The sequence below is a fragment of the Salvelinus alpinus genome, chromosome 29, assembly GCF_045679555.1.
Source record: "Salvelinus alpinus chromosome 29, SLU_Salpinus.1, whole genome shotgun sequence".
Lineage (NCBI taxonomy): Eukaryota > Metazoa > Chordata > Actinopteri > Salmoniformes > Salmonidae > Salvelinus > Salvelinus alpinus.
Window position 1 is genome coordinate 17,457,696 of NC_092114.1, and position 26,722 is coordinate 17,484,417.

Sequence of the window (26,722 nt, forward strand, 5' to 3'; positions counted from 1 at the left end):
CTGTTTCTTTATCATAAGTTCTCCCTTATTAGGATCAGTCTCACTCACAGCGGTCTGTCTCTCACTCGATCTGTGGAACAGCCATTATAACTGGTGTGTAACAGTGTCTATGAATTTACCAAAAGTCACACACACACACAAAAACCCCTCCCGTACATTCAACTCAGTTTAAACCCAACACAGGGAATGTACCTGGTTGTTAGCACACTCTCATTACCCTACAACAACATTCTCCCCCCGTTCCCCTTGAATGTGCTCTTCTTCACTACCCCTCAAGGATTACATCCAACTATCTAGATGCCACAGGAGGCTGCTGAAGGGAGGACAGCTCATGACAATGGCTGGAACAGAGCAAAAGGAATGGCATCAAAACACCTGGAAACCATGCGTTTCATGTATTTGATAATCCCGATTCCGCTCCAGTCATTACCACGAGTCTGTTAAGGTGCCACCAACCTCCTGTGCTAGATGTCCCAAACTGCTATTAGAGCCATTAAGGATTACATCTATCCATCTATACAAACCCCAAACTGCTACCACAGCCATTAAAAGGTGCACTATTCAGAAACAGCTCTGCCATTTCCTGGTTGCATTGCCTATTTTTAGGTTATTGTGACTAAAGAAGCAAATATAGTGTAGAGGATCATTGTACCATCTAAACCACTGTGAAATATTTTCCATAACCAAAAACATATTTTCAGCTGTTTGAAGCTAGCGCACAAAACTGAAAGTAAGACACAAAAAAACATAACTTCCTGGAAAATTCCACCCAAAACAATTCTTTGGTATTTGTTTCATTAGTCCATTGTTGATATAATCCCAACATGTTTTGCATGTCAGCAATCAAGTTTTCAAAATATACTGTATCACTTTCAAAATACATTTTCATATGATGCAAAATGCATCAAACCAGCTGTATTTCTGTATTTTGTAAGTTATACATCTTAAAAACTTGATTGATGACATGCAAAACATCTTGGCACTATATCAACAATGGATTAATGAAACAAATACCAAAAGATAACTCCACCCAAAAGCTATCCTTTTGAGAATGACAGATCTATAACTCACATTTCTATGTGAATTGGGTCAGGTCAGCTACTACAGACATTAAGAATTACATCTATCTAGACACTCCAAACTGCTAATAAAGCCATTGTCAAACACACAAATAGACAGAAACCAGCCAGTAAACATAACTTCAGTTCTTTATTCAGATGCAAAGTGTCCACTGTTAGAGGCAGTCTTAAAACTTTTTTTTTATAATAAAGTGTATTAAAAACAGTACAGTACACGCCAAAGGTATCGGCTATGGTCTATATTCACGTTTGAGTAATTTAGGAGACACTCTAACCCAGAGTGAAGATGTCCCGGTCCTGTTCAGTGAAAGGTCTTACTATCAGGGACGTAGTGGTAAAATAGGTGGGTAAACTCTCTAGTAATGTAAACACTAACTATGCTAATTTAGCGTAATAGTAAGTGTGTAAATGTTATTTTCCAAATAAATTTAGGCAATTTTGTGTGTTTTTACCCTCCGCTTCATCCCACATCTAATAAAAAGTTTGACTCCACTGCCTCACTGTTGTTGCATAAAAATATGATTAATAAAAAATAAAGTGTTAAACCATTCATTACTATTTTACAACATCTGTTGTCGATGCTACAAGCAACAGCATTGTCTTAACCCACATAGAAAAGTAACCCATCAACATCAAAAGTCAACGTACATAAAAACAAATAAGTAGTAGTAAAGTTGCATTTAGACAGCCAGACCAATTCTGACCTTTTCTCCCCTCTAATTGGTGTTCTGACCAATCACATTAGATCTTTTCACAAAATATTTTTAAGAGCTGATCTGATTGGTCAAAAGACCAATTAGTGGGGAAAAAAAAGGATCAGAATTGAGCTGCCTGTCAAAATGCTGAACCACATATGTCCATCAGTGTCACTCAACCTTTTAAGTAGCAGTGATCACACAAGTTATGGTTTTCCTGGGCTGTGTTCAGTAGGACACACCATAGCAAAACATTCTGCAAATGGTAAATATACACTCCCCTACATATATAAAACGTTTCATTTGGCTCTTATACTCCAGCATTTTGAGATTTGAGATCAAATGTTAAATAACCTATTGCGTCCTTTTGGAGTCACTTTTATTGTAAATAAGAACAGAATACATTTCTGAACACTACATTAATGTGGATGCTACCACGATTATGGATAATCATGAATTAAATGGTGAATAATGATGAGTGAGAAAGTTAGAGGCACAAAGATAATACCCCCTAAGATATGCTAACCTCTCTATCACCAATAACGGCTGAGTTCAGCATTTTACGATATTTATACCTCTTACCCACTCATTTCTAAATGGGCACAACAATCTCAAACACAACCAAAACAAACTACAAACGCATACAACAAGTTTGTAGAGTGACAAGCTTGATGTAGTCATTGTGTGCTAGGAATATGAAACCACCTACTAAACTTGACTACTTTAATACAAATATAAGCGCATTTGTCCAAATACTTACGACATCTTCAAAATGGGGGGGGGCTAGATACATAAAGTGCTTTCATTTTTAAAACGGTAAAAACAGATATGTATGAAAATACCCTTAAATAAAAGTTTACATTTCCAATTGTTTCGTTCTGAACAGATCCATAATTTAAAAAAAACTACGACCAGCAAAATAAAGTTCTGAACCGGTTCGAACCAAACTAACTGCGGATAGAGCAGCTTGCTAAAGAGTGGGCAAGCTAAAGTTGTTTACATGTGTGATGGCCAGAGCGATGCTACAGCCATCTTCTTCGGCGCCACATGACTAATGGCGCCAACGGAGATGGCTGCCATTTTACGATCATCGGCTGTAGTGGAGCAGGTTGAGAGCTTCAAGTTCCTTGGTGTTTACATCACCAACAAACTATCATGGTCCAAACACACTAAGACAGTCGTGAAGAGGGCACAACAAAGTCTATTCCCCCTCAGGAGACTGAAAAGATGTGGCACAGGTCCTCAAAAGGTTCTACAGCTGCACCATCGAGAGTCTCCTGACTGGTTGCATCACTGCCTGGTATGGCAACTGCTCGGCCTTCGATCGCAAAGCACTACAGAGGGTAGTGCATATGGCCCAGTACATAACTGAAGCCAAGCTTCCTGCCATCCAGGACCTCTATACCAGGCGGTGTCAGAGGAAGGCCCTACAAATTGTCAGACTCCAGCCACCCTAGCCATAGACTGTTTTCTCTGCTATCACACGGCAAGCGGTACCGGAGCGTCAAGTCTAGGTCCAAAAGGCTTCTTAACAGCTTCTACCCACAAGCCGTAAGACTCCTGAACAGCTAATCAAAGGGCTACCCAGACCCCTCTTTTACGCTGCTGCTACTCTCTGTTTATTATCTACACATAGTCACTATAATAACTCTACCAACATGTACATATTACCACAATTACCTCGACTAACCGGTGCCCCCGCACATTGACTCTGTACCGGTACCCCCTGTATATAGCCTCGCTTGTTATTTTACTGCTGCTGTTGAATTATTTGTTACTTTTATCTTTTCTTAAAACCTATTAAAGCATTGTTGGTAGACTACATGCACACACACATAGGTAATGATTTTCAGCTGGCAGGCAGACGCTGGATGAAGTTTGATTGACAGAGGGTGGGCTTTGCAAAAGGTGCTTTTTTACATTTTTGTGGGACAAAAAAATAAATAATCCTGGAACATTTATTAACCAGTTCCCATGCTTTTAAAATAACGGGTCTGTTCCGGAACAGTATAGGTTACTTTTGTTCCCAGTTCTGATTCTGTTCCTTGAACATTTTTGTTATTTTCAGGATTTAGGTTCTGTTCCCTGAACCGGTTCGAACCCCTGCATTCTGTACTGTCGCCTCATAAAACATTTGATCTCAAATCCAAAATGGTGGATAGACATAAATTAAAAGTTTCTGCTTCACTGTCCAAATAAAAACTTAAGTATGTTCTTAAATACTTAAGAACATACTTACATAAGTATGTTCTTACTGCAGAATGTCAGGTACTACCTCCTGTTTCAAAGCGTCGTGTACCTACTGAACATGACTGTGATTAAATAAGGTGTCAGAGGGACCTGTGGCAGAGGTTGAGGAACACCCTGGGTTCTAGTCTGAACTGTGGCGGTATTAAAGCAGGACAATGTGCGTCAGTGTGACTACGTCCTAATTATCTCACCTTCCTTACAAAGTGTGCACTTGTTCACTTCCATTTATTGATTTATAGGGGAATGACTGGTGTAAGAAATATGGTGGAAACCTCTTTTATCCCATGCCTCCTCCAATCCAATGCTTTCAGATTTGTGGGAAGAAGTGAACGAGTGTACACTTCAGGGGAAAGGAGAGATTATTACTAACCAACGGGGGCGCTGTCTGCTTGTCTCTAGGCTCTAAGATCTTTCTGGATGCTGTGGAGAGAGAAAGGTAGAAAAATAGAGATTTTTTTATTTTAAACAACCTTTATTGGCTCAAACCAATATTTACACACACACACACACACACACACACACACACACACACCACACACACACACCTACCTCTCCAGGTAATCTTGGACGTTGCTGTGGCCCTTGTGTTGAGCCAAATGGACCAGCTGTCCGGTTGCACAGCGTCCTTCTCTTCGTCGACACAGACTGCAGTTACAGATTCCTCTGCACAGAGGACACTCCCAGTCCTGGAGACAGAGGGGGAGACAGAGACAGACGGGGAGAGAGAGATACAGAGGGAGAAAGAAAGAGAGAGGGAGGGAGAAAGATACAGAGGGAGGGAGAAATAGAGTGGGAGGGCGAGAGAGAGAGAGGGATACAGAGAGAGAGCGAGAGGGATACAGAGAGAGCGTGAGCGAGAAGGATACAGAGAGAGAGAGCGAGAAGGATACAGAGAGAGAGAGCGAGAACAAGAGGAAAAAGACATGGATTTAGTGCTGAAACAAAATATTTGGTGTCTAGCAGGGCTGTGTGTGTACTGACCGGGTCTAGCAGGGCGGTGTGTGTACTGACCGGGTCTAGCAGGGCGGTGTGTGTACTGACCGGGTCTAGCAGGGCGGTGTGTGTACTGACCGGGTCTAGCAGGGCGGTGTGTGTACTGACCGGGTCTAGCAGGGCGGTGTGTGTACTGACCGGGTCTAGCAGGGCGGTGTGTGTACTGACCGGGTCTAGCAGGGCGGTGTGTGTACTGACCGGGTCTAGCAGGGCGGTGTGTGTACTGACCGGGTCTAGCAGGGCGGTGTGTGTACTGACCGGGTCTAGCAGGGCTGTGTGTGTACTGACCGGGTCTAGCAGGGCGGTGTGTACGTCCTCTCCGTAGCGGTTCCTCAGACAGGGCCCACAGAACTGACCTTTGCCCCCTATACACACTCCACTACGACAGACCGTCTTGGTGTCCAGAGTTTTCTGTCTGCACTGGTGACACGTGCTGCCCTGATATAGACACACACATCAGATCCATCTCTATCACAGGAGATGCGGTAGACAGTACAACTGAGCAGCTGATGAAAAGTGATGACTGTAAAAGCCTTGCTGTGTGTGTGTGTGTGTGTGTGTCTTACGTGGTCCTTGTCCAGTATCTTGTCTTTGGCGCGTTGCGCCACGTTGTCCAGCTCTTCCTCTGTGATTTCATCCACTGATCTCACATGGGTAATTCTCCTCTTCTTCCCGCTGCTCGCCCTACTCTTCTTCCTGCTTCTACCCAGCTCGTCCACCTGGCCACACACACACACACACAGGTCCAATCACAATGATCAAAGGGTGTGTCTAGTGTGTGCATAATAAATATGTGTGTGTGTGTGCGTGTGTGTGACAGGAGGTTGGTGGCATCTTAAAATGGGGAGGAAGGGCTCGTGGTGATGGCTGGAGCGGAATCAGTGGAATGGTACCATGTGTTTGATGCCATTCCATTAGCGCCATGAGCCGTCCTCCTGTTAGCAGCCTCTACTGGTGTTTACGTGTACCTCCAGTAGTTTCCCGACGTCGATAGTCCTCACGGATCGGTCGTGTCGTGAAGGGGAGGTACTGCGCTCCTCCACCCCAAACTTCTCTGGCGGTCTGGCCGCACGCGATGGGTTCCTCCTCTCGTTCCCCTCACACACACCGCGTCTACGAGGGGGCGGCTTCTCACTCACACGCCTCTTCTTCTGGAACACAACACCCACAACGCAACAGTCAGGACCACAACACCCAGAAGTCATGAGTCACCTGAGAATGTCAGCACGTTTGAGGAGGATCAGCTTGAGCCAGACGAGGTGCAGCGTCACTAATCTATGGGACGCAAGGTGATTTACAGATTCAGTCGGATTGCAATCTAGTGGTGTCGTTCTACGAAATGAGTGCTTTTTGTCCCTTTGATATTATTATTATGTTTGACATTTTTACCGCCTTTTTCATGATTACGATCTTGTCTAATCGCTGCAACTCCCCAACAGGCTCGGGAGAGGCGAAGGTCGAGTCATGTGTCCTCCGAAACATGACCCGCCAAGCCGTGTTTCACCCGCCCGCTTAACCCGGAACCCAGCCCTACCAACCTGTCGGAGGAAACACTGTTCAACCAGAGTCAGCCTGCAGGCACCCTGCCCGCCACAAGGAGTCGCTAGAGTGCGATGAACCAAGTAAAATCCTCCCGGTCAACCCCTCCCCTAACCCGGAAGACGCTGGGTCAATTGTGAGCCGCCCCATGGGACTCCCGGTTGTGACACAGCCTGGAATCCCTTTCAATATTTTAAGTAGAAATTGTCCACCAATATTATATTAAATGAAGTGACCTTTAATATAGGCCACATGGAAAATTCAATAAATCAGATTTTTTTATATGAATAATGAAGTGTCCCTCTGTGCATCTTCTGTGACTTCTAGGAAGATTTTAACCCAAACATTTACCCAAGTTTTCACCATCATTGTAAAGCCCTAGTTATTTTGTTGCTTATTATTTATTTTGTGTGATTAGTGATTCATTTTAAGATGAAAAACCCCCCCCCAATAAAATCAACCCTGTTACGTGAACTGAACTTTTGTTTTGTGAAATTATTCCTTCTAAATGTTTTAACAATAAATAAAACAATTGTGATGCTTGCATACAATTAGTTTTTATTTCACCTTTATTTATTTTGCCCTACCTGCCACACAACACGCTTTCATTTCCCCTGCCACACAACACCCTTTCATTTCCCCCTGCCACACAACACCCTTTCTTTCCCCCTGCCACACAACACCCTTTCTTTCCCCCTGCCACACAACACCCTTTCTTTCCCCCTGCCACACAACACCCTTTCTTTCCCCCTGCCACACAACACCCTTTCATTCCCCCTGCCACACAACACCCTTTCATTCCCCCTGCCACACAACACCCTTTCATTCCCCCTGCCGCACAACACCCTTTCATTCCCCCTGCCGCACAACACCCTTTCATTCCCCCTGCCGCACAACACCCTTTCATTCCCCCTGCCGCACAACACCCTTTCATTCCCCCTGCCGCACAACACCCTTTCATTCCCCCTGCCGCACAACACCCTTTCATTCCCCCTGCCACACAACACCCTTTCATTCCCCCTGCCACACAACACCCTTTCATTCCCCCTGCCACACAACACCCTTTCATTCCCCCTGCCACACAACACCCTTTCATTCCCCCTGCCACACAACACCCTTTCATTCCCCCTGCCACACAACACCCTTTCATTCCCCCTGCCGCACAACACCCTTTCATTCCCCCTGCCGCACAACACCCTTTCATTCCCCCTGCCGCACAACACCCTTTCATTCCCCCTGCCACACAACACCCTTTCATTCCCCCTGCCACACAACACCCTTTCATTCCCCCTGCCACACAACACCCTTTCATTCCCCCTGCCACACAACACCCTTTCATTCCCCCTGCCACACAACACCCTTTCATTCCCCCTGCCACACAACACCCTTTCATTCCCCCTGCCACACAACACCCTTTCATTCCCCCTGCCACACAACACCCTTTCATTCCCCCTGCCACACAACACCCTTTCATTCCCCCTGCCACAAGGGGATTTACGGATGATTTAAGATGAAGTCGTCAACCCTGTTACGGTCAAGCCTGTTATTTTATATTTGTCAGTTAATGTTTTTTCCCCCCTATCTTTTGAGACAGGGAAACTTTTTTTATTTATTAAACATGTGCTCTTTAAAAATCACAGAATGTTAACATTTTGTGAGAAGAAAAAAAACTTTTCCTTCTCACATTGCATCCTCAACCTGCAGGTTCAGTTAGTATGAATTACCATAATCTAAAACGTGTTACACTACTCAAAAAAGGCACCTAATTTGGTGGAACGAGCCTGTAAATTAAATCTCGATCAAACTGTAGCTCAGTCTAGTGTGGAAAGTACTCACGGTAGGAGACGAGGTGACTTCAGACATGTTGGTCAGGTCAGCAAACAGCTTGGCCAACTAGGACAACAACAGCAAACCAGAGGATGAGAAGACACTTCTAATACACACAATAATAACAACAAGAGACAGGAATCAGAGGAGTGAAAGGAAGTGGAACAGAGGGTTTGGGTTCAGTAGTATTTCTGACTAAGGGACACGACCCTGGTCAAGGGTTAGAGGTCACGTACCATGGCTTTGTTCTCCTGGATGTTCTTGGCTCGTTTATTTAGAACCCGCGACTCGACCTCCGTGGTCTCTTTTCCTACCGCCCCTTTTTGGGGCGGCGGTTTCTGACCCTGTGTCTCCCTCCCACTGGACTCCTGAGACAAACCCCTTTTCAGATGCAGCCTCTCATTGGTTCTCCTCTCCGGAGGGGCGGCGTTGATTGGTGCCTCCCCTTTCTGGGCAGAGAGTCTTTTTGTGGGAAACCTGAAGCAGAATATTCAGTATAATTCAAACATGTATTTCCATCGACTGGTACTTCCAGGCTAAAAAGCAAAAAGCCGGCTAACAAAAACCCTGACACACAGGTACACACAGGTACACTCACCTGAAGGCAACACAGAGACTCTTCCTCTTGTGTGTGTCTGGCTCCTCCCCCTCGGAGTAGAACCCTGTGTCCTCATCACTCTCCTCCGCTATGCACTGAAACGACAGAATGAGAGAAAAGAAGAAAGATGAGTCATGTTATAACCAAGAATCCTCATATGCACATACCACTGGAGAGAACAGGAGAACAGGAGAGAGGACAGGAGAGAAGAGAGAACAAGTTAGGTCTCAGCACCATAGCCTTCGTCCTGCTTCTGGAACCCCTCTTCTCCTCTTCCTCACTGAAGCCCTCAAACTCCTCCCCCTCATTGTCGGAATGGCTAAACAGACTAACCAACTCAGAGGTCACAAACTTTGACCTGAAAGACATGGCCTGGAGAGGGAAAGAGATGGATGGATAATTTCAAGAGTTAATTGTAGCAGAATAAATAAACAACGATTGCAGTGTGTGTGTGTGTGTGGGGGGGGGGGGGGGGTAATGATCAACAGCTACCAACCGGCTTCCCAGAGTCCTCGGAGGCTAGGCTGTCTGACTCGCTGTCACTCAGCACTGGCACGGCGAAACCCAGGAAGTCCTCGTCATCACTGGGACTCTCAAAGATGGCCGCCAGGGCCCTGGGGGTCTAGGGGAGGGGCAACAGATTAAAAAAGGGCAATCTGCATTTGATACATACATTTTTTGAATTTTCAATTTCTGATATGTACCTATTGATTCTTAAAAGAATATAACTTCTAAATGCTTCATTAGCTTAGTTTAACTGTCGTACCCCATCAGAACCCAAAATATAAGCTTGTTTAACTTCAATGTTTGTAAACATTGTAAATGTAAACAAACACTATATGAAGAATACAGGGCGGTAACATTAGGAACACCTGCTCTTTCCATGACAGACTGACCAGGTGAATCCAGGTGAAAGCTATGATCCCTTATTGATGTCACTTGATAAATCCACTACACATCAGTGTAAATGAAGGGGATTTTTGAGCCTTGAGACATGGCTTGTGTGCCATTGAACGGGGTATGGTAGTAGGTGTCAGGCGCACCGGTTTGTGTCAAGAACTGCAGCGCTGCCGAGTTTCACACGCTCAACAGTTTTCCGTGTGTATCAAGAATGGTCCACCACCCAAAGGACATCCAACCAACTTGACAACTGTGGGAAGCATTAGAGTCCACATGGGCCAGAATCCCTGTGGAACACTTTGGACACCTTGTAGAGTCCATGCTCTGATGAATTGAGACTGTTCTGAGGGCAAAGGGGAGGTGCGCAACTCAATATTAGCAAGGTGTCCTTAAAATGTTCTTTACACGCCTTAAAACATGGTTCAAATGATCATTTTGATGGCATGGATCAGCGTTGTAATACTCAACTCCAGGACCCGGAGCGAAGTCACCATTTTCATGACTCCACTTGACTATCCTCCCGATTCCTGCTTACCAGCAATAGCTCAAACAGGGAGTGATCCGATGAAGCAGACGCTAAACTACAGGACTGTTTCAATAGCGTAGATTAGAATATGTTCCGGGATTCATCCAATGGCACTGAGGAGTTTACCACAGTCAACGGCTTCATTAATAAGTGCATCGACAACGTCCCCACAGTGACCGTACGTACATATCCCAACCAGAAGCCATGGATTACGAGCAACACCCGCACTGAGCTAAAGGCTAGAGCTGATACTTTCAACGAGTGGGAAACTAATCCGGGCATTTATAAGAAATCCCGCTCCACCATCCGACAAGCAAAGTGTCATTACAGGACTAAGATCGAAACCGGCTCTGACGCTCATCGGATGTGGCAAAGCTTGCAAACTATCATGGATTACAAAAGGGAAACCCAGCAGCGAGCTGCACAGTGACGCGAGCCTAACAGACAAGCTGAATGACTTCTATGTTCGCGTCGAGGTAAGCAACACTGAATCATGCATGAGAGCACCAGCTGTTCCGGACAACTGTGTGAGCACGCTCTCCATAGCCGATGTGAGTAAGACCTTTAAACAGGTTAACAATCACAAGGACGCAGGGCCAGACGGAATACCAGGATGTGTACTCGGAGCATGCGCTGACCAGCTAGCAAGTGTCTTCACTGACATTTTCAACCTCTCACTGTCTGAGTCTGTAATACCTACATGTTTCAAGCAGACCACCATAGTCCTTGTGCCTAAGAAATGCCAAGGTAACCTGTCTAAATGACTATCGCCCCGTAGCACTCACATCTGTAGCCATGAAATGCTGTGAAAGGCTGGTCATGGCTCATAGCAACACCATCATCCCAGACACCCTGGTTCCACTCCAATTCGAATACTGCCCCAAAATATCAAAAGATGACGCAATCTCTATTGGACACACTGCCGTTTCCCACCTGAACAAGAGGAACACCTAAAGTATGTGAGAATGCTGTTCATTGACTACAGCTCAGCGTTCAACACCATAGTGCCCTCAAAGCGCATCACTAAGCTAAGGACCCTGGGACTGAATACCTCCCTCTGCAACTGGATCCTGGACTTCCTGACGGGCCGCCCTCAGGCAGTAAGGGTAGGCAACAACACATCTGCCATGCTGACCCTCAACACGGGGGCCCCTCAGGGTTGAATGTTTAGTCCCCTCCTGTACTCCCTGTTCACCCACAACTGTGTGGCTGCACATGACTCCAACACCATCAAAGTTTGATGACAAAGCGGTGGTGGTAAGCCTGATCACAGACGGTGATGAGACAGCCTATAGGGAGGTCAGAGACCTGGCAGTGTGGTGCCAGAACAACCTCTCCCTCAACGTCAGCAAGACAAAGGAGCTGATCGTGGACTACAAAAAACAGGGGCCCGAGCACATCCCCATTCACAGGGCTGTAATGGAGCAGGTTGTGAGCTTCAAGTTCCTCTGTGTCCACATCACTAAGGATCTATCATGGTCCACACACACCAACACAGTCATGAAAAGGGCTGGACGCCTTTTCCCCCTCAGGAGGCTGAAAAGATTCGGCATGGAGCAGTCATGTAAAAAAGTGCCCCCCAACCTGCGTCACAATGGGATTCGATGAGTTCTAGCTTCTGTTGCTAGAATTTGCAAAATTCTGACCGGATTAGGTAATGAACCTAAGCGTCCACTGCTGTGCTGGTTGCTTGGCTCTATTTTACCTCGTAGTGATCGCGAAGGAAAGAGGACACGGGCAGTCCTAGTTCTATTTCACCTCATAAGCGCTCGCTCAGTCCATGCAAAATTATCACATCAGAATTGCTCTCCAAGGATGTTGTTTTTGACGGTGACAACCTGCTGTTTCAGAAGACCGAAAATACCATATATTTGTCTATATAATAAAATACTGTGAAATAGGAAGAAATGAAGCTATTTTTAGATTGACGTTGCTAGCTACTGTAATTCTACTTATTTACCTCAGCCTGCCTAGTCTGCTAGCCAGGCAGTTTTATTTAGTTAACGTTAGCTAGCTACTGTAATTCTACTTATTTACCTCAGCCTGCCTAGTCTGCTAGCCAGACAGTTTTATTTAGCTAACGTTAGCTAGCTACTGTAAGTGTTCCTGTTTGTATGTAGCTTGCACTTCAATGGCATCCCTCAGGGAGATCTCATTTGATCTTTTCAACCAGGCGAAGTACTATGAAGGCACCACTGACCTCGACAACAGGTGCAACATTCAGAGAAATTAACTTCTACGGATTTAGCTATGTACAACCATTTTCCATCTAGCTAGTTGGTCATCTACACGTTGCTAGCTATACATATAGTTTAGTGGAGGCTGCTGAGGGGAGGATGGCTCATAATAATGTCTGTAATGGAGTAAATGGAATGGTATCAACTATGTGGTTTCCATGTGGTTGATACCATTCCACCGACTCCATTCCAGACATTATTATGTGCCGTCCTCCCCTCAGCAGCCTCCACTGATATAGTTATGTCTGTCACATTGAGGTGTCTAGTTATAAGTTAAACCTGATCAATCAAATGGATAGTAAGCAATTATGGTAACTCACTGCCCTTAACTAGGCATCTTCACTAGACAGACACAGAGAGGGAGGGGAGGAAGGAAGTGAGAAAGAAAGGATGAAAGTGAGAGAGGGGGAGGAAGACAGAAAAATAACTGAGAGAAACAGACAAAGACAGCAGTGTAAATGTACTTAGACTTGAGTATTTCAACAACTCTTCTCTTCCAACTTGTTAGGCAATCACATGTACCTACGAGGGAAGGATGGCCAGCCACACAGGAGGGGGATTTTCACTAAGGAGGAGGAGGAGGCCGTGCTGACCGAGATGCATGCTGGCCGTTTCGGAGTGAAACGCATGATTGCCAAAATCAACCTACACATCTTCTGACGGGGAATTGTCTAGGAGGTGGACAGCTGGGCTAGTGAAATAACCTTTTGTTTATCAATCACATTCTATTATATCTGAAATTATTATGATTTCAATGAATGTTATAATCAGAGAGCACACAATGTTTCAATCTGTCACGTGTTGCTTAAAGGTTCCCAAAGTTGCAAGTTCCCAAACATTTCTGGGGGGTATGGCCCTAGCCCTCACCCTCCAATCCAACAGGTTCCAGACGTGCTAACTGGGATTGAGATCCAGGCTCTTCGCTGGCCAAGGCAGAACACTGATTTCCTGCAAGACAGGAATGTCACGCACAGAAAGAGCAATATGGCTGGTGGCATTGTCATGCTGGAGGGTCATGTCAGGATGAGCCTGCAGGAAGGGTACCACATGAGGGAGAATGACGTCTTCCCTGTAACGCGCAGCGTTGAGATTGCCTGCAATGACAACAAGCTCAGTCCGATGATGCTGTGACACACCGCCCCAGACCACGACGGACCCTCCACCTCCAAATCGATCCAACTCCAAAGTACAGGCCTCGGTGTAACGCTCATTCTTTCGACGATAAACGCAAATCCAACCATCACCCCTGGTGAGACAAAACCGCGACTCAGTGAAGTGCACTTTTTGCCAGTCCTGTCTGGTCCAGCAACGGTGGGTTTTTGCCCATACGTGGCGCTGTTGCCGGTGATGTCTGGTGAGGACCTGCCTTACAACAGGCCTACAAGCCCTCAGCCCAGCCTCTCTCAGCCTATTGTGGACAGTCTGAGCACTGATGGAGGAATTGTGCGTTCCTGGTGTAACTCGGGCAGTTTTTGCCATCCTGTACCTGTCCCGTAGGTGTGATGTTCGGATGTACCGATCCTTATGCAGGTGTTGTTACACGTGGTCTGCCACTGTGAGGACGATCAGCTGTCCATCCTGTCTCCCTGTAGCGCTGTCTTAGGCGTCTCACAGTACGGACAATACATACTGTGAGACGCCTAAGACAGCACTACAGGGAGTACGGTTTCTTTTTTTGCTGAGTTTGTGTGATTGACTCAGTGTTGTTGTTGGTCTATTGCTATTTCTGTATAATGTTTCAGATCACTGAAACCCCATCTGATGTGGTGGAAGTTGTTGAACCAGATCAGAACGCTCAGGCACCACCTTCAGGGACCACCTTCAGGCACCACCTCCAGGCACCACCTCCAGGCACCACCTCCAGGCACCACCTCCAGGCACCACCTCCAGGCACCACCTCCAGGCACCACCTCCAGGCACCACCTCCAGGCACCACCTCCAGGCTCCACCTTCAGGGACCACCTCCAGGCACCACCTCCAGGCACCACCTCCAGGCACCACCTTCAGGCACCACCTTCAGGCACCACCTTCAGGCACCACCTTCAGGCACCACCTTGCCACGCTGTTCATGTATTTTCTTGCCCTCCAAAAGATATGTAAGAAATGTAATTGTAATATGAAATAGAATTGCATTTCTTCCTGTTATCAGTCAAGGTGAGACTGAACATGGAGAAGACGCAGGAGAAACAAAAGGTGAGCTACCGGAGCAGAATCAAGAAGGGAACCAAGTGCTACGACATCCGGGCGAATGACTTGGTTTGGAAGAAGGATGAAAGGAAGACGAGACCTGGGAAACCCCACTGCTCTTTCGTTCCTAGCTGGCGTCACCATCTGTTAAGCTGAATATAAAAACTCTCAGATAACTATTTGCATTTGCACACAAAATAACCTGAAGCTAGTTTGTGTTTCCCTAACAGTGATGTTTTTCTCTTTGTCTTCCTAGGGTTTTCTCGGTGGAAGCCAACAATCTTCCTATCCACCAGAACCAGCGAGTTCGGATCAGTCTGATTCTCTGTCGGAGGGGGACCAGCTTGAGGTAGGCTATACCTTCCAAAAGTGTTGAAAAGTACATATCTTCCATTTATAACACTGAACTAATCCATCAACATTTCTCACAGTAAAGTGTAACCTGTGTGTTTACGTCTCTGTCTCTGTTCCCTTTAACTCTACTCCTGTTCTCCAGGACCTAGGGGTTCTGCCCAACACCCAGACCCACCTGATGTCCTCCATTACCTGTTCTCCAGGACCTAGGGGTTCTGCCCAACACCCAGACCCACCTGATGTCCTCCATTACCTGTTCTCCAGGACCTAGGGGTTCTGCCCAACACCCAGACCCACCTGATGTCCTCCATTACCTGTTCTCCAGGACCTAGGGGTTCTGCCCAACACCCAGACCCACCTGATGTCCTCCATTACCTGTTCTCCAGGACCTAGGGGGTTCTGCCCAACACCCAGACCCACCTGATGTCCTCCATTACCTGTTCTCCAGGACCTAGGGGGTTCTGCCCAACACCCAGACCCACCTGATGTCCTCCATTACCTGTTCTCCAGGACCTAGGGGTTCTGCCCAACACCCAGACCCACCTGATGTCCTCCATTACCTGTTCTCCAGGACCTAGGGGTTCTGCCCAACACCCAGACCCACCTGATGTCCTCCATTACCTGTTCTCCAGGACCTAGGGGTTCTGCCCAACACCCAGACGTGGATCCACCTGATGTCCTCCAATACCAACCACCCTCCAACTTTTCATTACATAATCTACAACTACTGTTATTGTCATTACCTGCTAAGAAAGTTGTGTTGCTCTGTCATCCTGGGAACTTAATATGTGAGATACAGAGATGAACTAAAAACACGAGCACTGTAAACACTCAGAACAAAGAGAGCAGCAGTGCCTGGACTTCGCAGTCTCCCTCGTCCAAGACCGGCTGCCTGTTGAGAACAAGCAGAACCTCCCACCCATACGGCAACCACCTCCTCAATATTCCACACACCAGAATTACGTTTTTTTTGTCTATGATTGCCATGTGAGTGTACAAAACAAAACAAAAAAAATCTGTGAAAATAAATTAATGACACAACTCTGCCAAAAAATATAAAAGTTTATATAGGAAAATCTTAAATATTGCCAGGTTGGTTTTCACAGCTGTTTCACAAGGTGTTCATTATTGTAACGTATCCTTTGATGGTGTTTATTTATTCCACATTATTCCGTGTTGTTTCCTAAAGACCTACAATAGATATCTATCTATATTCATTCAACCACATGGGTGTATTAATGAGCTATGCGAGATAGAACAAAAATGAATCATAATAGCAGACTACTGAAATTATATTATTTCAGTGTAGATAAGGGAAGGGCAGGTTAAAATATAAACATGATTTGCATATGAATGGAGTGGAAATTAGCTGAATTTGTAAGGTAAGTAACTTTAATGTATCAAGCAGATTACATGTATTCTTTGCCATTGGATTTCATGTTGTAATGTTAACAAGGTTCCCAAAAGTAGTTTGAAGTAATGTTTTCATTTTATTAGCTAAACAAAACTTGTTTAAAACAGCGAAATTGTCACAGAAATCAGCCTTGTTTGCATAGCGGTGATGAAAAGAACGTCATTATGGATGTAATGATCTCCAACATTCTAATCGTTAGGTCATCACACCGTTGATATAGCAACGGACGCTAATAGTTTATCGGATCCCATTGTGATGCAGAGGGGGACACTTTTTGCCCAGGGGACATTATTTGCCATGACAGGCCCTCAGATCCTCAAAAAGTTCTACAGCTGCACCATTGAGAGCATCTTGACTGGCTGCATCACCGCTTGGTCTGACAACAGCTTGGCATCTGACCGCAAGGCGCTACAGGGGCATGGTGCGTACAGCCCAGTACATCACTGGGGCCGAGCTCCCTGCCATCCAGGACCTCTATATCAGGCGGTGTCAGAAGAACGCCCTAAAAATTGTATAAGACTCCAGCCCCCCAAGTCATAGACTGTTCTCTCTGCTACCGCACGGCAAGCAGTACTGATGCACCAAGTCTGGAACCAACAGGACCCTGAACAGATTCTATCCCCAAGCCATAAGACTGCTAAAGAGTTAGTTAAATACTGTAGTTAACCAAACAGCTACCTGGACTATCTGCACTAAGTTCTCTCTCAACACATACACTGCTACTAGTTTATTATGTCTCTTTATTCTTAGTTATATGTTCACATCTACTTGAATTACCTCGTACCCCTGCATATCGACTTGGTACCCAGTGTATACAGCCAAGTTATATTCATTGTGTATCTATTATTATTATTATTATTGTGTTTTACTTTTCTATTATTTCTCTATTTTCTTCCTCTCTGCGTTGTTGGGAACAGCCCGTAAGTAAGTATTTCACTGTTAGTCTATTGTTTACGAAGCATGTTTTTTGTTGTTGTGACGAATACAATGTGATTTGTCCAGTTGAGACTTGTCAAAAAACAAATCTTATGCATAATTCAACATACTAGCTACAACAGCAAATGTTAGATAGCTGTATTATCTATGTAGCCTTACAAATGTGCAACAGTGTAATGAAATGTAGCTTTAAAAAAAAATGGCCGGAGCGCAGCTTTTAGCACTAATTTTCCAAGGGACTCGTGACTCGAGTATAAAGGACTCGGACTGTAACACGAAGGACTTGACTCCATCACTGGCATGAATGTTAAGTCCTTGCATCATAGCTCTGTCAATCATTTTAAGAGGTTAACTTTCTTCAGCCCCATCCCTCGGCTTTTTAGCGAAACACGGGCAGCGTACGCTTTATTGTTTGGATTGCTTATTGACGCTTTAAAACCAAAGACACGTAAAATGAACTTCCAATAAAATATCCTATAGTTTCCCCTATACAGATAAAGTTACACTGTACTAGATAATAGCCTTTTCACACTGGCGTACAGAGATCACTGCCATACTGTGCTGGCTCGGATCTCCTTTTAATATGGTACTTTCCAGAAAGTAGTCTGATGATGGACAGGTGATCAGGCCATTAGAGCAGCGGCGTCGTAGTGTGAATAAGAGTGCCCCACTAACAGAAGGTAAACAATGGACCAAATGTATTCCTATGCCATTTTAACATTACAATACTGTAGCACATCTAGCTATGATACAGGCTATCAATACTTAATTTGATGAAATTCGCAACTGGACATTTAAATGACTTGATTTAGCTTATTCCTTAGTTTTGGTCCAAAGTGGAGCAAATGGCCTTCGGTCCCTGGATTGGACTATACCACCAAGACTTATCATGTGTATAGCTATTTCACCAGTGTTTTAGCTAAACGGGACGATATAAAAGTTGCAACTGTTAAACATAACTTACCTTTGTTGATAACAGCATTTTAACTCGTTTGAGAGACGGGTTTTCTTTCTCTCAGAAGTCATGCAGTTCACTCAACAAAATCAATGAATGAATGGTTTTAAAAAACAACACGACTTCAGGTACTTGTCTCAAAAAGCAGGGGAGTAGTTGAGTTTCGAGTTTAGTTCAAATATGTTTCCAGGCTTAATAATTTATTTTTGTGAGCCCAGAATATTTGAATTGTATGTAGAAGTCGTTAGAAAACGACAGTGAACTGAGTTGTATTATGATTACAATGAGTTTCTGCTCTGAGTCTCTTTCTAACTCCCCCCGGATACGGAATGGAACAGTCCGAGTCCCGCCCTCTCCACAGTTTCGCGGCAAAAATACCATGTGGGTCTAACAGAACCACACCAATAACTAACCCATTGTCATTGCTCTATCTGTGACCACGCTGTCTGACTTTTTGTGCTTGTAACAAACAATGTAACAGCTGTACTGCACTTACTGTCTGTCTGCAATAAATAATATCAAAGACAGTACATGATTGTAGCAAAATTGCATCCGGGCCTAGTTGCTTTTGGATCAGCTAAGACTACATTGAACAAATCTCTGTCATGCTATAACAAATATTTATTAACTCGTCATGATGTTTGGTATTATTGCCTTTCGGGTTTCTTTTTAAAAGTGACTGGGAACATAATCTGATTTAGAAAAAAATATTCCATAGTGCAGAAGAGACATTCTCTCTCCCCCACTCTTCCCTCCTTATCATCTTCCCCCACTCCTCCCTCCTTATCCTTCTCCACTACTCCTCCCTCCTTATCATCTTCCCCCACTCCTCCCTCCTTATCCTTCTCCACTACTCCTCCCTCCTTATCATCTTCCCCCACTCCTCCCTCCTTATCCTTCTCCACTACTCCTCCCTCCTTATCCTTCTCCACTACTCCTCCCTCCTTATCATCTTCCCCCACTCCTCCCTCCTTATCCTTCTCCACTACTCCTCCCTCCTTATCATCTTCCCCCACTCCTCCCTCCTTATCCTTCTCCACTACTCCTCCCTCCTTATCATCTTCCCCCACTCCTCCCTCCTTATCCTTCTCCACTACTCCTCCCTCCTTATCATCTTCCCCCACTCCTCCCTCCTTATCGTTCTCCACTACTCCTCCCTCCTTATCATCTTCCCCCACTCCTCCCTCCTTATCCTTCTCCACTACTCCTCCCTCCTTATCATCTTCCCCCACTCCTCCCTCCTTATCCTTCTCCACTACTCCTCCCTCCTTATCATCTTCCCCCACTCCTCCCTCCTTATCCTTCTCCACTACTCCTCCCTCCTTATCATCTTCCCCCACTCCTCCCTCCTTATCCTTCTCCACTACACCTCCCTCCTTATCATCTTCCCCCACTCCTCCCTCCTTATCGTTCTCCACTACTCCTCCCTCCTTATCCTTCTCCACTACTCCTCCCTCCTTATCATCTTCCCCCACTCCTCCCTCCTTATCCTTCTCCACTACTCCTCCCTCCTTATCATCTTCCCCCACTCCTCCCTCCTTATCCTTCTCCACTACTCCTCCCTCCTTATCATCTTCCCCCACTCCTCCCTCCTTATCCTTCTCCACTACTCCTCCCTCCTTATCATCTTCCCCCACTCCTCCCTCCTTATCCTTCTCCACTACTCCTCCCTCCTTATCATCTTCCCCCACTCCTCCCTCCTTATCCTTCTCCACTACTCCTCCCTCCTTATCATCTTCCCCCACTCCTCCCTCCTTATCCTTCTCCACTACTCCTCCCTCCTTATCATCTTCCCCCACTCCTCCCTCCTTATCCTTCTCCACTACTCCTCCCTCCTTATCATCTTCCCCCACTCCTCCCTCCTTATCCTTCTCCACTACTCCTCCCTCCTTATCATCTTCCCCCACTCCTCCCTCCTTATCCTTCTCCACTACTCCTCCCTCCTTATCCTCCTCCACTACTCCTCCCTCCTTATCATCTTCCCCCACTCCTCCCTCCTTATCCTCTTCCCCCACGCCTCCCTCCTTATCCTCCTCCCCCACGCCTCCCTTCTTATCCTTCTCCACTACTCCTCCCTCCTTATCCTTCTCCACTACTCCTCCCTCCTTATCCTCCTCCCCCAGTCCCCCCTCCTTATCCTCCTCCCCCAGTCCTCCCTCCCTCCCACTCTTTTTCTCTACTCTTCCTCTCTCATATATTCACAGAGACAGTGACCAGCGACACAATGTTTAATATGACATAAAACCTATAATTTATTCATCATCTCAAGTAAAACTTGTAAGTAGTAAAACGCTCTTTAGAAAAGAGTTGTGGCTTCAGCAGTCAGGGAGGGGGCATATTGCTCTGTGTTTCTCTTTTCCCTAAAGGTACACTCAGCAATATGGCATCATATACAGCGGGGAAACAGAAACAACAAAAACAACAACAGAATTCAAATCTCCTCAAGGGAGGGCACAATTTAGAGACAATAATTGCAGAGCCAATAGTGGCAGAGCCAATAGTGGCAGAGCCAATAGTGGCAAAGCCAATAGTGGCAGAGCCAATAGTGGCAGAGCCAATAGTGGCAGAGCCAATAGTGGCAAAGCCAATAGTGGCAGAGCCAATAGTTGCAGAGCCAATAGTTGCAAAGCCAATAGTTGCAGAGCGAATAGTTGCAAAGCCAATAGTTGCAAAGCCAATAGTAGCAGAGCCAATAGTTGCAGAGCCAATAGTTGCAAAGCCAATAGTTGCAAAGCCAATAGTGGCAAAGCCAATAGTGGCAGAGCCAATAGTGGCAGCGTTGAATTCTGTTGATGTTGTTATAAGCAGTCGACCCGCTCTTTATGATGTCATATTGAGGAGTCTACTTTTAAACAGATAAATAATAACATCTCAAACATCATAATAAAATAATAATAATAACATTATAGCAGGGTTTCCCAACTATTTCCTCTGGCCTCCCCTAGACGTTTCACATGTTTGGTTTAACCCCGAACTGGCATACCTGATTCAATTGGTTAAAGGCTTGATGATCAGCTGACTAACTGAGTTTAGGGTTAAAACTAAGATGTGAATTGTCTGCCAGTAACCGAGGAAAGGGTTGGGAAACCCTGCCTTATAGTAATAACATTATCCATGTTAACAGATCAATAATATTACAGAAGAATAACGCCTTATAGCAAATCTGAAATGGCTCCCTATTCCCTATAATATAGTACACTACTTTTAACCAGAGCTCCCTATTCCCTGGCTTATATAGTACACTACTTTTAACCAGAGCTCCCTATTCCCTATAATATAGTACACTACTTTTAACCAGAGCTCCCTATTCCCTATAATATAGTACACTACTTTTAACCAGAGCTCCCTATTCCCTATAATATAGTACACTACTTTTAACCAGAGCTCCCTATTCCCTATAATATAGTACACTACTTTTAACCAGAGCTCCCTATTCCCTATAATATAGTACACTACTTTTAACCAGAGCTCCCTATTCCCTATAATATAGTACACTACTTTTAACCAGAGCTCCCTATTCCCTATAATATAGTACACTACTTTTAACCAGAGCTCCCTATTCCCTATAATATAGTACACTACTTTTAACCAGAGCTCCCTATTCCCTGGCTTATATAGTACACTACTTTTAACCAGAGCTCCCTATTCCCTATAATATAGTACACTACTTTTAACCAGAGCTCCCTATTCCCTATAATATAGTACACTACTTTTAACCAGAGCTCCCTATTCCCTGGCTTATATAGTACACTACTTTTAACCAGAGCTCCCTATTCCCTGGCTTATATAGTACACTACTTTTAACCAGAGCTCCCTATTCCCTATAATATAGTACACTACTTTTAACCAGAGCTCCCTATTCCCTGGCTTATATAGTACACTACTTTTAACCAGAGCTCCCTATTCCCTGGCTTATATAGTACACTACTTTTAACCAGAGCTCCCTATTCCCTGGCTTATATAGTACACTACTTTTAACCAGAGCTCCCTATTCCCTGGCTTATATAGTACACTACTTTTAACCAGAGCTCCCTATTCCCTATAATATAGTACACTACTTTTAACCAGAGCTCCCTATTCCCTGGCTTATATAGTACACTACTTTTAACCAGAGCTCCCTATTCCCTGGCTTATATAGTACACTACTTTTAACCAGAGCTCCCTATTCCCTGGCTTATATAGTACACTACTTTTAACCAGAGCTCCCTATTCCCTGGCTTATATAGTACACTACTTTTAACCAGAGCTCCCTATTCCCTGGCTTATATAGTACACTACTTTTAACCAGAGCTCCCTATTCCCTGGCTTATATAGTACACTACTTTTAACCAGAGCTCCCTATTCCCTGGCTTATATAGTACACTACTTTTAACCAGAGCTCCCTATTCCCTGGCTTATATAGTACACTACTTTTAACCAGAGCTCCCTATTCCCTGGCTTATATAGTACACTACTTTTAACCAGAGCTCCCTATTCCCTGGCTTATATAGTACACTACTTTTAACCAGAGCTCCCTATTCCCTGGCTTATATAGTACACTACTTTTAACCAGAGCTCCCTATTCCCTGGCTTATATAGTACACTACTTTTAACCAGAGCTCCCTATTCCCTGGCTTATATAGTACACTACTTTTAACCAGAGCTCCCTATTCCCTGGCTTATATAGTACACTACTTTTAACCAGAGCTCCCTATTCCCTGGCTTATATAGTACACTACTTTTAACCAGAGCTCCCTATTCCCTGGCTTATATAGTACACTACTTTTAACCAGAGCTCCCTATTCCCTGGCTTATATAGTACACTACTTTTAACCAGAGCTCCCTATTCCCTGGCTTATATAGTACACTACTTTTAACCAGAGCTCCCTATTCCCTGGCTTATATAGTACACTACTTTTAACCAGAGCTCCCTATTCCCTGGCTTATATAGTACACTACTTTTAACCAGAGCTCCCTATTCCCTGGCTTATATAGTACACTACTTTTAACCAGAGCTCCCTATTCCCTGGCTTATATAGTACACTACTTTTAACCAGAGCTCCCTATTCCCTGGCTTATATAGTACACTACTTTTAACCAGAGCTCCCTATTCCCTGGCTTATATAGTACACTACTTTTAACCAGAGCTCCCTATTCCCTGGCTTATATAGTACACTACTTTTAACCAGAGCTCCCTATTCCCTATAATATAGTACACTACTTTTAACCAGAGCTCCCTATTCCCTGGCTTATATAGTACACTACTTTTAACCAGAGCTCCCTATTCCCTGGCTTATATAGTACACTACTTTTAACCAGAGCTCCCTATTCCCTGGCTTATATAGTACACTACTTTTAACCAGAGCTCCCTATTCCCTATAATATAGTACACTACTTTTAACCAGAGCTCCCTATTCCCTGGCTTATATAGTACACTACTTTTAACCAGAGCTCCCTATTCCCTATAATATAGTACACTACTTTTAACCAGAGCTCCCTATTCCCTGGCTTATATAGTACACTACTTTTAACCAGAGCTCCCTATTCCCTATAATATAGTACACTACTTCTGACCAGGGCCACATGGGTTCTGTTCAAACGTAGGGCATTATAGAATAGGATCTGTGGTCTTGCATTGTGATCTCATGGGGTCGTCACGTCATGCAAACACAACAACATTCTTTAAAACAGAACTTTACATCGTCATGACCACGGCAAGAAAACAACAACAAAACTCTCCTTTTTCATTGGTTCTTTTTTCTCTCTGTCGCCCCCCCCCCCCCCCCCCCCATTTTGACATCACACAGGACAGTAACAATCATTCCCTAGTCTCCTGTTTTAAACATTCCAGCATTTCAGCTCCAATTTTAAACCTTTTTATACACAGTTCACTATCTTTACACACCTAACCGTTACCCTGTATAGCTTTACACTTGTATTATTGTTTTTATACAGCTGCCGTCTCATCTGGCACACAGGACCGTCACAGTCTGTCTCCTTTAGAGAAACATAAATACACTCACTATTACAATAAATAGTCCTATAGCAGTGCTGCCCTGCTCCTACACACCTGAATACTGTAGATACATGTGCATGTACTAGTGTGATACGCCAAGTCTTAACTAGGTAATGTTCTAGATCAGTCAGTATGACTACGCCTTAACAGGGTAATGTTCTAGATCAGTCAGTGTGACTACGCCGAGCCTTAACGGGGTAATGTTCTAGATCAGTCAGTGTGACTACGTCTTAACAGGGTAATGTTCTAGATCAGTCAGTGTGACTACGTCAAGCCTTAACAGGGTAATGTTCTAGATCAGTCAGTGTGACTACGCCGAGCCTTAACAGGGTAATGTTCTAGATCAGTCAGTGTGACTACGTCAAGCCTTAACAGGGTAATGTTCTAGATCAGTCAGTGTGACTACGTCTTAACAGGGTAATGTTCTAGATCAGTCAGTGTGACTACGCCTTAACAGGGTAATGTTCTAGATCAGTCAGTGTGACTACGCCTTAACAGAGTAATGTTCTAGATCAGTCAGTGTGACTACGTCAAGCCTTAACAGGGTAATGTTCTAGATCAGTCAGTGTGACTACGTCTTAACAGGGTAATGTTCTAGATCAGTCAGTGTGACTACGCCTTAACGGGGTAATGTTCTAGATCAGTCAGTGTGACTAAGCCTTAACAGGGTAATCTTCTAGATCAGTCAGTGTGACTACGCCTTATCAGGGTAATGTTCTAGATCAGTCAGTGTGACTACGCCTTAACAGGGTAATGTTCTAGATCAGTCAGTGTGACTACGCCTTAACGGGGTAATGTTCTAGATCAGTCAGTGTGACTATGCCTTAAAAGGGTAATGTTCTAGATCAGTCAGTGTGACTACGTCAAGCCTTAACAGGGTAATGTTCTAGATCAGTCAGTGTGACTACGTCTTAACAGGGTAATGTTCTAGATCAGTCAGTGTGACTACGCCTTAACAGGGCAATGTTCTAGATCAGTCAGTGTGACTATGCCAAGTCTTAACAGGGTAATGTTCTAGATCAGTCAGTGTGACTACGTCAAGCCTTAACAGGGTAATGTTCTAGATCAGTCAGTGTGACTACGTCTTAACAGGGTAAGGTTCTAGATCAGTCAGTGTGACTACGCCTTAACAGGGTAAGGTTCTGTGTAAAATGCATTGGCTGGGATTGAACCCAGGCCATGTTGCTTAGTGAAATCTGTGTGTAACAGGCATTGAAATAACAGAACAATCTCTTCAGTCAGTAAAAGTGTAACAACAATATAATAACTCTCTATAAATACCATGTTATAACATCTAATAACAATGTGTAATGTTATGACCTTTTATGGTATGGCAGGACCAGGCTTTGTTGTTACTATGGATACATGTGAAAAGCTGTGCGTCTGTATAGCTGAATATGGCATCTCTTTCCCGTCTGGGCATTTGGCACTGTAACATCCAGAGGCTCACCATGTGGCCTGAACCCGTACAGTACACATCTACTGTATGTCTACTCTGTCCATATATACACTGTACATTCATATCTGCAGTCACATGACCGTTTCCCCTACTGAGGATCATCAATACAGTGAAACTGACTGTTAACTTCAGAGCAGAAACAGAACGACACGCAGTCTCAGTAACTGGACAGTAGCTTCATAAAAACTGTATTCACCAAAGAACAATAACGAATGGCCGCTTGTCCTCTCAAAGGCTTTGTCATCCGTCAAAGTTTGACCGTCATAGAAAAACAATCTGAATTAGGTTTTGCCAGATATTAATTTTCAGTCTAAACGCCGCCTCAGTGTGCAGCTCTGTGGTTGGCTCGCTGAATCAGTCTTCTGAAGTGTGGTTGGCTGGCTATTTCAGGATGTTGAACTGTGATTGGCTGAGAGACAGTGGCTCGCATGGCACCTTTGATACAGGAAGTGTATTTTCTGTGGTTCTGTGGAGGTCAAAAGTTCCTCTTGGAGTGTGTGTGTTCAGGCGCGTGGCTCCAGTTTGTGTGACAGTTGAAAGAGTGTCTGTTGATTGTCGATGATGTGTAAGTGGTGAACACTCGCCCTGACCTCAGGACTGTCGCTGCCCACCACCTCGTTACCTAGGAGACAGACACATACTGTAGATCAGGTATATATATTAACACAGGCGCACAAACACACAAACAAACACACGCACACAACATACCCAGTTGGTCGCTTTGGCAGTGGCGAATCAGACGCACTATGTCGGCGATCATGTGCTGAGGGGTCAGGGC

General features: G+C 44.7%; 2 protein-coding genes across 7 annotated transcripts in view; both read right to left on the reverse strand.

The window, feature by feature from the left end:
- Nucleotides 1–1,190: 1,190 nt before the first annotated feature.
- LOC139559179 (cell division cycle-associated 7-like protein) lies at nt 1,191–18,741 on the reverse strand. 4 transcript variants are annotated; one of them, XM_071374948.1, is made up of 11 exons: nt 18,500–18,741; nt 9,478–9,603; nt 9,216–9,353; nt 8,982–9,076; nt 8,620–8,860; nt 8,393–8,449; nt 5,986–6,165; nt 5,584–5,736; nt 5,306–5,455; nt 4,574–4,710; nt 1,191–4,444 (listed from the first exon to the last, which is right to left on the reverse strand). In XM_071374948.1, exons 1-11 carry the CDS (start codon nt 18,515–18,517, stop codon nt 4,420–4,422), a joined length of 1,320 nt encoding a protein of 439 aa, XP_071231049.1. In that variant the 5' UTR covers nt 18,518–18,741; the 3' UTR covers nt 1,191–4,419. The 4 variants fall into 4 exon arrangements, with proteins under 4 accessions (XP_071231049.1, XP_071231048.1, XP_071231052.1 ...); XM_071374947.1 differs by having other exon boundaries at nt 5,986–6,168; nt 18,500–18,738; XM_071374951.1 differs by lacking the exon at nt 5,306–5,455 and having other exon boundaries at nt 5,986–6,168.
- Nucleotides 18,742–24,240: 5,499 nt separating this feature from the next.
- Nucleotides 24,241–26,722, reverse strand: part of LOC139559187 (rap guanine nucleotide exchange factor 5-like) — a 95,803-nt gene continuing 93,321 nt past the window's right edge. For all 3 annotated transcript variants that reach the window (XM_071374962.1, XM_071374960.1, XM_071374961.1), the window contains exons 24-25: nt 26,653–26,707; nt 24,241–26,566 (exon numbers count right to left, since the gene is read on the reverse strand). In XM_071374962.1, the coding sequence (XP_071231063.1) occupies nt 26,448–26,566; nt 26,653–26,707 (174 nt within the window). In that variant the 3' untranslated portion in view covers nt 24,241–26,447. The remainder of the gene's footprint in view (nt 26,567–26,652; nt 26,708–26,722) is intronic.

What these genes read in the sequence shown, in the direction of transcription:
- LOC139559179 (XM_071374947.1), bottom strand. An exon ending in AGTCTCTGTGTTGCCTTCAG is followed by an intron (nt 8,861 to 8,981) that starts GTGAGTGTACCT and finishes ATTCTGCTTCAG; the next exon opens with GTTTCCCACAAAAAGACTCT. An exon ending in TCCAGGAGAACAAAGCCATG is followed by an intron (nt 8,450 to 8,619) that starts GTACGTGACCTC and finishes TTGTTGTCCTAG; the next exon opens with TTGGCCAAGCTGTTTGCTGA.